Below are 11,486 nucleotides of genomic sequence, written 5' to 3'. Positions count from 1 at the left end.
ATGCATGCAATATTACGATTGGCTCCTTCAAATCGTTTTAAAGGTTTTAAACGCTATGACGTCGGGGTTTTTTTTTTGGGGGGGGGGGTTGCAGAAAAAATCTCTGCATTTTCAGATACTGATATTAAGTGCAAATACTTATATTTTCCGTGTTTTTGTGATGATAATACTATGAATCGATTTTGTAATCTAAACTCCAATACATATCACCAATTATTATTTTATAATCTAATTGTACAATTGCACAAAATTGTATAAATATAAGTATTAAAGGGTCGTAATTAGACACGATTTTAGATAAAAATAATTTCAACATTTTTAATGTTTGGAATACATGAAATTAGTATGGGTATTTCTAGTGCTTTGTTAAAATTAGAAAGTCAGGGTTCTATATTGTTATTATTATAATATTGAGTTATAAGCAAAATACAATCTTTTGACCAATCATTCAAAATGCACAAGTAAATCATTCTATACATAAATATTGAAAAATATTATCTAAAATCGCGTCTTAGTCCTTTTGAATATAAATCAAATACGGCGGGGGGGGGGGGGGTTCAAATAATATATCATAAAAACCTCGTTATTTTTTAAAAAGTTGGATTATCTTAGGTAATTCAACAAATAAAATTCAGTTTTTTAGTTTTCAAAATGAGAAAATAACGATGATTTAAATAAAATCTTTTTAATGTAGCAATCAGGCTATAGGTAATGCTAAATGTAATGGTAATGCATTGCAATGCATTACATGTTTTAAAAAGTAATGCTAGTAATGTGTAATGCCACAAATTTAGCATTACAAGTAATGGTAATGTAATGCATTACTTTCCAAAATATAATGTAATGCTGGCATTACATGGCATTACTTTGCATTACTCTGCTTTTTTATGCAGGTTCATTTTCATAAAATTGGGATGAATTGAATAACTGAAATTGTATTTGACTAAAAATTGTTTATAAGAAGAAGAATATTTAAGTTGCATGATAAAAAATAAAATAAAAAATCCATTCTTAAATTGTCAATATAACTAGCTATAACAACACAATTTCATAACATTTTGAGAGTGTTGTTATTAAGAATTTTATATCATTTGAAAAATTGAATCCATTTAGTTGTGCATTTAATGAATTCTTTACGGTGAAGAATATGTCAACAACACACAATGCCCCACGGATAATCTAAGTATCAAAACAATCTATTGTTTTAAGAGGTGCTAACACCCCCCTCCCCCATTCCCACCCTCTTGGCTGTGTTCCATTAGAACAGAGGACAGACATACACCCTTAAAAACAAAAAGGAATACACTTAAGAGAATGCATGTGCACTGTCCAACCATGATCTCTGGATTCTAAAATTTACTTCTAGCATTATAACCCATTTGATAATAGTTTTATACTCTCTCATTTCTCTCTCTCTCTCTCTCTCTCTCTCTCTCTCTCTCTCTCTCTCTCTCTCTCTCTCTCTCTCTCTCTCTCTCTCTCAATATCTGTGTTGTATATTAAATACAATAGTTTGGACCAATAGAATATACAAGATTCATGCATTTTTTTCTGTTATTGCTTGAACTCTTATTTTAGATTTTCAAACCAAACCTGATGCAGTTAAAAGATGAAACCTTTGAAACTTTGATGATCATAAAGTACAACAGCAATCTTGTATAAGTCATTAAAATTGAACGTGATAGTGAACCTGAACCTGTAAATATGTTTAATCGTGTTTTATACATGAAACATTTATAACGTTTGCAAAAACTTTTATTCAGCTTTTAAATTACTTTTTTAAAACTTACTGACTTTTCAGAAAGTAATGGCAATGGTAATGCATTAATTTACTCATGTAATGGTAATGTAATGCATTACTTCAAGAAAATTAAGTAATGGTAATGGTAATTTAATGCCCAATTTCATGAAGTACTGGTAATGTAATGCATTACTTTGCGATGTAATTCACCCTAAGCCTGGTAGCAATATGTTACCTTTGTCAATAAAAACATGGCATAAGTCTGGTAAACATAACAATAGTCTGGGTTTTGTATCTAGCTGGTTACCTAACATTTGACATTAACATTTTGGTCAGGTATAAAAAAATTTAAAACTCGAAACATGGAAAAACTTGACAAATTTTGAAATATTTGAGTTTAAATCATGACCATGTCTTGGACATACATGTATGTCAAAGCCTTTGTATTACGATACAAAACGATTCTATACGTCATATATATAAGTTTTCAATACATATCTCACTAATCACGTGGACTCTAAAACGCGCTTATTTCAGATCATAATAATAAGAGTTCTGCATTCATTTAGATCTAGGTGAATTAAAAATAATAAACATTCTATAAAATCAAAGAAAGAGCCATGAATTGACACGCGGTCGATCAGCGAATGTAGACGTTTGCGTTCCCGAGTTGTAATTAGTGGGTATAATGACGTGGAGGTGGTATCTATATATGACGTCATATACGCTTTTTTAATGCTTGTGAAAATGAATGTACTTTTATAACTTTCGATAAAAAAAAGGACAGATTACATCATATCCTATTATATCCCATCATATCATTTCTCGCATTGTTCAATATGCGCATAAACATAAATTTTTATTTAATTTCATGGTACCTAGTATTTGTTTAGTGATTACAAAAGTAAATTGGGTTATGAGAGAAAGAATTCCAATGGACCAATATATTTTTTTAACACGATTCTTTATTTTCTCAACGACAAGGCATATACATTGCATGTCATATGATCATGGCAGTTTAAATAGACGACCAGGTGGGCTGTGCGTGATTGGTGAATTGTATGCTCTACTACTGTCCTATAATAGTTTGTAGTTGGGTGACGAAATTCTGAGCAACCTTCTGACAAGTTTCCATTTCACGCCATTCAATGGTTGTAAGCGGTCAGTGTGTGGCCCGTAAGTCAACGTACGACTTATCTCTGCTGACCTCACAGACAGCCATTGCATTGTGTATTCAAGACGACGTTTTTCCCCAGACTTTTGAAAAGGATGTATTACCAGTGGGCCACTGCATAAATCGATCTACTCTTAAAATGCACAGTTAAATAGAAGTTACGAGACACAACAACTCTTTTCTGCAAGTCATCAGAAAGAAGACGGGACACAATCATGGTGATTCAAAACGGTGACGCTACCAGGAACCGCGCGGCAGATGCGTCGTCGGCGTCACTGGCGTCATCAAATAACGTTACTGTGGTGCAGTTAAAGAAACAAATCAATTTATTTCATGCTGTTTGCATAATAGTTGGCATTATCATAGGATCTGGTATTTTTGTGTCCCCTGTCGGAATTCTACAAAATGTTAAATCGGTTGGGATGTCGTGTGTTATGTGGGCCGTCTCTGGAGTTTTTTCGGCGCTGTGCGCGCTCTGTTACGCCGAGCTGGGCGTCACCATCCCTGAGTCCGGCGGCGAGTACACTTATATCAAGCGAGCCTTCGGCGATTTTCCCGCCTTTTTGGCGATGTGGATAAACTTTATCATTATATGTCCAGTTTGTGTTGCAGCATCCTGTCTAATTTTTGCAACTTACATTCTCCGTCCGTTCTTCCTGGACTGTGACCCCCCAGTAACCAGCATCAGACTTATAGCAGCCCTAGTAATAGGTGAGGTTTCCCGGACTATTTTCACAATACGGTTAAAAGAGCACATATATATGTTAATTTGGCACCGTTTAGTTCCTCGTACATAGATTTTTTGGGGGCCTCTCTTCTTTATCTTATATACGTTCTAGTAATATGACTTGTAAAATAATATAATGAAAGCAAAATAGAAGATTTGTGTTCGTATAACTAGGTTAAGCTAAAATATTAATTTTTGTTTGCAGTTTTTCTAATCTTAGTAAACTGTGTCAATGTCAAATGGGCCACAAAGATTCAGGTTGTGATCACGGCCAGTAAGCTGCTGGCACTCTTCCTCATCATTGTCATCGGATTCGTCTCCATGGGTCAAGGTGAGATGCTGTCTGAATAGGCATTGTGTAATCTGCACACTCTGCATAAAACATATATAAGTCATCGCTTAGTGCAACAAGTCTAAAGTGCATCACTGTCCCAGTACAACTGATAACCACTAGACGGCCCACTATTCCCGCTCTGTACTGAGATAGGAGGTCTTCTTGACACTGGTAAAAACAAAGCTGTCATCCTAGAGACACTTGGAGTACACTGTTTGTACTGCTGATAAGTCACCAGTACTCACGGTCCACTAAGATGTTGATATTTCTGATCACCGGTCAGGGACAGCCCACGTTTATACAACGTTTCTCTCGCGTGACACCGGCAAAATAATTTATGATTAACAATTTCAGTCGTCGGACACCTGCACCTGGAAATTCACAGGACCTAATTAAGTTGAGGTCGGCCACTGCAACGACCGAATACCTGGCGTGGTCATAGACATTTTACCCACGTAAACTTGTATAGGAAACCATTGACCCATTTCTTTCCCAGTGCGCGTCTTAGTTACGTTTCCGGGCAGCAGCCGCAATAAAGGTACCAGGTCCTTTAACTCGCAAATGCCATTAATATTTTAGAGCATCCCCGCAGTTCTCATAGAGATTAATTTCCGTAAGTGATTAAATCTAGAAATTATACAAACTTTATGTAAGGATTCGTGCCCGTCTTGAAAAGTTACTTTCTGTTAGAAAGGAATTGATAATGAAGTTTGAGATATCAAATTTTCTTTAAAAATGCATACAGTACATGTACATGCAACAATATCGTTGGCGCATAGTTGTTGATGAAAATGAACTTAGCGCAATATTTGACAGGTGTTAAGTACACAATTTGGATGAACGCATATTACCGCATATTGAATATTAAATGAAATATGAAGTGTACTTAACCCCACACCCCCACAATAAAAAATATTGGACATTGCTGCGTTTTAGCGTGATATCGCTGCTTTAGTATATGCATGGAAGATTGATGACGTTGCATTTATCATGCCATCGTACGTCGCTATCGCGTCATAACACTCTTTCTGCTAGAATCTGGAGCAAGCGACGAACCCTAACGATCTTAATGTCTACTTGTGCACACTACACTAGTGCTTAGGCTTGATGTTATCTACAAGTTAGATTTCCCCTTTCCATTTATCACTATACTTTTTCATTCATATATTCAATGTCGGAAATAACTATTTCCACCTCTCAGTTCTTCAACATTGCACCAGGAAATTTAATACAGTTTAATACGTCGTGGACTCTGGTTGTTTATTTTTAACGCAGGATTTTATTGCCAAAAGTAGTGCAGCTGTTGTAAAGTCAGATTTTAATGGAACAGCCTCAACGTACAGTCCTGAGATCCATCCAGCGAACGTCATTTTCTTTAATATATACATGTACAGGGGGGGGGGGGGGGGCTGCCCCCACCACTTTTTCTCGCACCAAACAATTTTCTTAAATTTACATAGTAAAAATTGAAGTATCATGGAGTTGCCCCCCCCCCCACACTTTTTTTTGGAGTATGTAAAAAATTGGAATAGAGATGAGAGAATTCGAAGTTAAAAGTTATAGACACACGCCAACCCCCCCCCCCCCCCCCCCCCCCCCCCCCGATTAGGATTTTGAAGATTTTGGGAAACTGCCTTTTTCCCTTTCTTTTTTTTTTTTGCTTGTCAAGATTTTAGGATGAGTCTGCCCCCCCCCCCCCCCCCCACTTTCAAAATCGATGCGACGTGCCTGATATGAGCATGCCCGACTGCCGAGTCTGTATGTACACCCCTGCGAATGTGTTCGGAATGTTTTCTTTATCGTTGCTAAGTATGTAATAAATCCAGAGGTGCTCGATTGAAAGTTCACGAGACTTCACCGAGATTTGTTCAGTTCCTGTGAAATTTCGAGCGGAAGTATAAGTGTTCGGATAATATTCTCAAAATATGTAAGTACTGGTCAATTTTCATATCATATCCTACTTTGGTTTATGTTAAAACATCAAAATCTTTTAAGATGTATGTCTTATTTCACCATCTAGCGGTTATTTAAATTTAACGATGGTATTCAGAACAGAGTTATCGTTCGTGTTCAACCACGTGTAGAGTGTTTAAAATATAAACATTGGGTTGCTAAGTAAAATCATAGCCATGTTTGATGCTTGTGGTGTGCAATACTATGTTTTTTTTTAAAAAAATGTATGAATGTTTTGTATAAAAACTTAGTATATCGAGCCATTTTCAAGGAACATTCTGCACAAAATAGTATAGTCTCTTTCACTATTGATGTTATTACTAGGTCAGGCACGGATCGAAAATTAATTCCAAGGGGGGGGGGGGGGGTCTCTGCTACGCATGTTAATTGTTGCAACAGCAGAAAAAAAAACCCTATTTTTGTATTGTCACATTTATTTCTAGAACACATTTTATCCACCAATTAATGAAAATAAAATTTAAAATCAATATACGTCTAGAATATATATTTGACAACAAGTAGCTAGATTCTATAAAATAGACTATAAACACGAGGCACGATTTTTACTGCGAAACTGAAAGGGTCAAATAAAACCACGTGGTCTAAAATTTAAATAACAATAACATTCGCAGGGGTGATGTATATATGTAATAATTTGTCCAAAAACAATAATCTCCGTTGCACACCCACCCTTCCTCAGTTATATGACAGCATTTTTTAAAACGAATTTTGGAAACTTCTACAACAAAATAATAACGTACATGTATTATGTACTAAAACACAAGAGCCGGCGTTACATTGCCACTCCCTTCCTTGGTTCTTAACGAATTTCAAGGACATCAACAGTTTAAACCTTACATAACAACCTTCACTCAACTGTTCAAATGGTTTGCCGAAAACATTGTCGTAAAAGTAAACTATTATCTCGGTTATCCTTTCTATTTTCCCGTAAACCATAGGACCGTCCCTGTGTGAAGAGTTAAAAGAGGACACATCCGAGAAGAACCAAAGAAGGAAGTCACCAGAGTGGGCTTAAGGACCCGTAATTGAAAGGTCAAGAGGCGATGCCCTTAAAAACCAGAAAAAAGCCTCTTAAAATAGACAATCTGTTTACAGAGGTGTCCGACGGAAACTCCTCCTTACTGTAATCGTGTGATATGTTAAATATCAATGCTCATCCCAAATCAATGTCTGAGATAGAGCTCATTATAGAAATTAATCTCAGCAGAACTAATAGGGTTCGTCATATTACTCTGAGTGTCACAAATTCACGATTCTTTAAGAATAAATGCAACCAATTTGCAAATTCAGAAATAAAATACGTTATATATCATATTTGAATAGAATAAACAATGGCATTCAAAACTGGTTGTTTTCTTTTTTTAAGGCAATGTCGAAAATTTCAACAAAGCTTTTGATGGCAGTGATTTCAGCGCAGGTGCTATTGCAATTTCATTTTACTCAGGATTTTGGGCATTTGGGGGATGGTGAGGTTTTAATCACCAATATGTCATTCAATTTAAATTTAAAAAAAGAATAATCAATGTCTTACTTGGTCCAATGCTATTTTCAGGAGTTATCTGAACTTTCTAACGGACGAGCTGATTGACCCTCACAGGTACAGTACAAAAAAACCCCTCATTATTGAGGAGGCCGGGTGGTCCTCAAATTAACCATCAGATCTACCTTTAACTTTGACATATGATATTTATGGCCATAAACTATCATTTAGTCAAGAAAAAACATTTTCATTTTAAAGCGCGTAGAATGATATCTAATTCTTTTAGAATTAAAAGGCAATTTTTCATCCTGTTGTAGAAACCTGCCATTAGCCATCATCATTTCGATGACCATAGTGACCCTGGTTTACCTGGTGGCTAACATCGCCTACTTCTCCGTACTTACACCGATGGAGATGCTACGGTCGTCAGCTGTAGCGGTGGTAAGTCACTGACTATATTGGTGATCTTAAATACCGAAGACCATAGATGGCATAGTTGAACAAATATTTCTTTGCAAGTAAAATATCAAATTTGTTAAAAAGCCAAAAAATGTCAGATATTTTGGACTACCATGGATTGCAGCGAGAAATATGACAAAGGTCTTGCCACTGTCGGAAACCCACTATACACGCAAACGTATGCGATTTTCTAAATAAGCCTACGCGACCATGAGTTTTCGACGATTAGTTCTTGCGAACATCGCATAATTTTTTCTCAAGCGAACTAAAGTTGGTTTACAGTATTTTAAAAGACGATTTTTTCTTATTTTGGTCTTTTCTACTTCTGATTTCTAATATCTGGTTGCTCTTCTTCCAGACCTTTGCAGAACAGACAGTAGGTGTAATCGCGTGGATTATGCCCGTTCTGATCGCGATTTCAGTGATGGGATCCATGAACGGGACTTGTCTATCCATGTCAAGGTATTCGAGTATTTTCATTGTGTACTTATTCATGTGTATATTTTTTTCTAATATAAAGTTGGATATCATTACGTTAGCTTTTTATTGTCTGTAACAGGTTGTTCTTTGTGGGGGCCAGAAATAGCCATCTTCCAAATATAATCTCCATGATTAATTACAAGTATCTCACTCCGGCGCCCTCTCTCCTGACCATTGTGAGTATCAAACCTGGATAGATTCAAAGTCCGCTTCTTTTGATGGAATCCGTTTAATTTACATTGGTCTCTCTCTACAGCTGATATTGACACTGGTCATGCAGAGTTTTGAGGAGATTTTCTTCCTGATCGAGATGATGGGGTTTGGTTTCGCCATCGTTTTAACCTGTGTCTTCGCTGGCCAGATCTACCTGAGATTCAAAGAGCCCGACATTCCAAGGCCCATTAAGGTAACCAGAAAATCCTATAAAAAGAATAAAGTCCTGTACAGATTGTTAAGTCTATGATATACGTACAAAATATTTTGGTATCAAGAGAGGGATGTACTGTAATAATGAAAAGTCTCCTTCAACTTCAACTTTAACCAGACGTGTCTGGAAAGAACATTTGTTGTTCTACGCGTTGCGTAGCCAGGGTGCCAGGTTGAAGGGGACTATACGCTACAGAAGATTTGTTGACTAGTTTAGTTTAAGAATTATTTAATCAAAAAATATGTATACAAATAAGTATATAAATGAATATGGATTGAAGAGCAGGCAAAAATAGCCTATATTAGTTCTCTCCATCAAAGATCCAGGTATAAATATTGAAATACTAACAGTGTATATTTTTCAAAGTTTTACATGGACACTTTACTAACATATAGAAAATATAGAAATGAAGGATTGTTGGCTACCAACATGAACCAGACAAACCATTGTATAATGCTGTTTCTTACATTAAGTTTTGCTTCTTTAGCTTCCCATCATCCTCCCCATTTTTCTGCTGGCCGTCAGTTTACTGATTTTAGTCCTCACGTGTCTACAAAAGCCCGCGGAAAGTCTGCTTGCAGTTATCCTCATTTTGGCGGGAGTTCCGCTCTACCTCATTGGTGTTCTATGGAGGTCAAAACCTCGCGAGATTTCAGACCTTATACGTGAGTACAGTTCTAGTATTGTAAAGATATCATAAAATACCATAACATATCGAATGAAGCAAAACCCTCTTACAAGTACTGAATGATTGAAAAATAATCGTTGTTTTGGTTTTCAGATCAAGTCACGTGTTTCATACAAAAAATTCTGCTGGTTGTTCCCCAGGAGAAAAGCAAGGAGTTGAAATAATCAGTTAAGGAATTGGTCCCGAAATCGAGAAACACAAAACTGACCAATATTTAAGCCGCATACTAGTGTTCATATCATGGAACATATTATACACTGGTGTATATATATACATAGTCTATATGTTGTTTTCTTGGTGTGCTGTAACTTGTACTATAGAGTAGACTAGTACACGATATACTAGTAGTTTGAGATGCCTGCCAGATTCCATTTGAAATGATATAATGACTTTATTATTAAGTCGGTAATATTGAAATGTATGGTGTAAATACCGTTATATTTTATTGTGTTCAATTTGAATTTAACTTTCGAAGCTATATGAGAATTTTTATAGTTATATTCTTTGTCTGTCCTTTTATTTAGATACGATGCTGACAAATCGTTATATAGAAATAAAACGACCTTTCCATTGGTTTAAGTCTTCAATGAATCCAGCAACTAAGGAGGTAAATGCAGAGGATACAGGAAAATATTCGCCCCGTTTTATTTTCGTCCCTCTCGCCCTCGTTGTCAGCGGGCAAATTAAAGACTGGGCGAATTCCAAGGTCATAAATTTTCTCTCTTTAAACAAACCTATGTCTGGGCGAATTCAAGACGGGGCAAAATCGTTTGCAAGTGAAGAAGGGCGAAAATAACACAGGGCGAAAATAACCCTGTATACAGTACTCTCTTTCGAGTATTCTTGATATTTCTAGAGGCATAATTGCATCGTTAATCTAGAGCTTTAGTAGATGCTCTATATATATACTATAACAGTTCTGAATTTTTGGACTACGAGAAAATCATAATTGTAAAAGGTAGTGGATATCTAGTTGTACGTGATATTCAAACCCACCATTTCATTAAATTCAGACTTGTCCGAGCTACAAAACGCTTATGTAAAACGTACCGGGTATTACAGATTATTAAGTCCTCAACAAAGAATTAAACACTGATGAACATATGTTTCGAACATTTCAAATGTTTACCTGGGGCGTTATATCTGATTTATCTATTTGATGATTCGATTATTAATGGTTATGATAATGATAATATACTGTCATTGGAGATCTTGATCTAAACATAACCAGAAGTTTATCCAGCTCGTTAATTAATTAATTTTTCAAAGTTCGGGTAAAAAACATAACTAGGGTACCAACTACCCCCATCCCCTTTTCAATAAAAAAGCACGGCCCCATATACACAGCTCAATCGCAAATAATGGGCACTTGATACAGGAAAAATTTCCCATGCTTTAATTGCTGGTGAATGACACTTGACAATTAGACAATTAAATAATTAATATATCAAAACTACAAAGTAAAAAAAACTTCCCCTTTCCTCTTAATAAAGGATACTTGACATCAACGAATTTCTATCCTCTGATGTCGATAAGTCATATTAAAAAATATAAATTGGACTATAGTTGATTTGTATACCATCTGTGTGAATCAAAAATATATTTTATCGCGTGTGATAAATATATACTTATTTTGATTGATTTGTTTGACACACAAGTAACAAATATAAATCCGTATACATTGTATAAGCTCATCTGAGTTGTAGACTCAGGCAAGTTGCCCGCTGCGTTAACTCTTTTCCAAAGCTGACATGAATTCATATATACGAAAATCTTCGTGTCCAACGTAATGTGCAAGAGTTGGTTAAATTTTCAAATGCGACGAAGCATCAACAGTGCTCTCACCGTTATGATATAACAGGACTGGTGTGTAGCACTAAGAGTAGCTACGGAAACCAAGAAGTAATATGGTGGTAGTTTTAGTTATTAAAAAGATAATAATTCAGAAATTTTCTTCATCCGAACAAGTTACATTAGATGCAGAAATTTAAAGAAACTGTAT

The 11,486-nt window shown here is 35.8% G+C and overlaps 1 protein-coding gene across 1 annotated transcript; it reads left to right on the top strand.

The window, feature by feature from the left end:
• The first annotated feature begins 2,785 nt into the window (after positions 1-2,785).
• LOC128157284 (large neutral amino acids transporter small subunit 1-like) lies at positions 2,786-10,059 on the top strand. The gene is made up of 10 exons (XM_052819759.1): positions 2,786-3,626; positions 3,848-3,973; positions 7,317-7,416; positions 7,503-7,547; positions 7,748-7,871; positions 8,248-8,351; positions 8,449-8,545; positions 8,626-8,775; positions 9,284-9,461; positions 9,578-10,059. The coding sequence occupies exons 1-10, from the start codon at positions 3,131-3,133 to the stop codon at positions 9,646-9,648; spliced, it is 1,491 nt and encodes a 496-aa protein (XP_052675719.1). The 5' UTR covers positions 2,786-3,130; the 3' UTR covers positions 9,649-10,059.
• The last annotated feature ends 1,427 nt before the right edge of the window (positions 10,060-11,486 follow it).

The sequence above is a fragment of the Crassostrea angulata genome, chromosome 7, assembly GCF_025612915.1.
Source record: "Crassostrea angulata isolate pt1a10 chromosome 7, ASM2561291v2, whole genome shotgun sequence".
NCBI lineage: Eukaryota > Metazoa > Mollusca > Bivalvia > Ostreida > Ostreidae > Magallana > Magallana angulata.
Note: the sequence above shows the minus strand (reverse complement) of the source record. Positions and strands in the feature narration are given on the sequence as shown.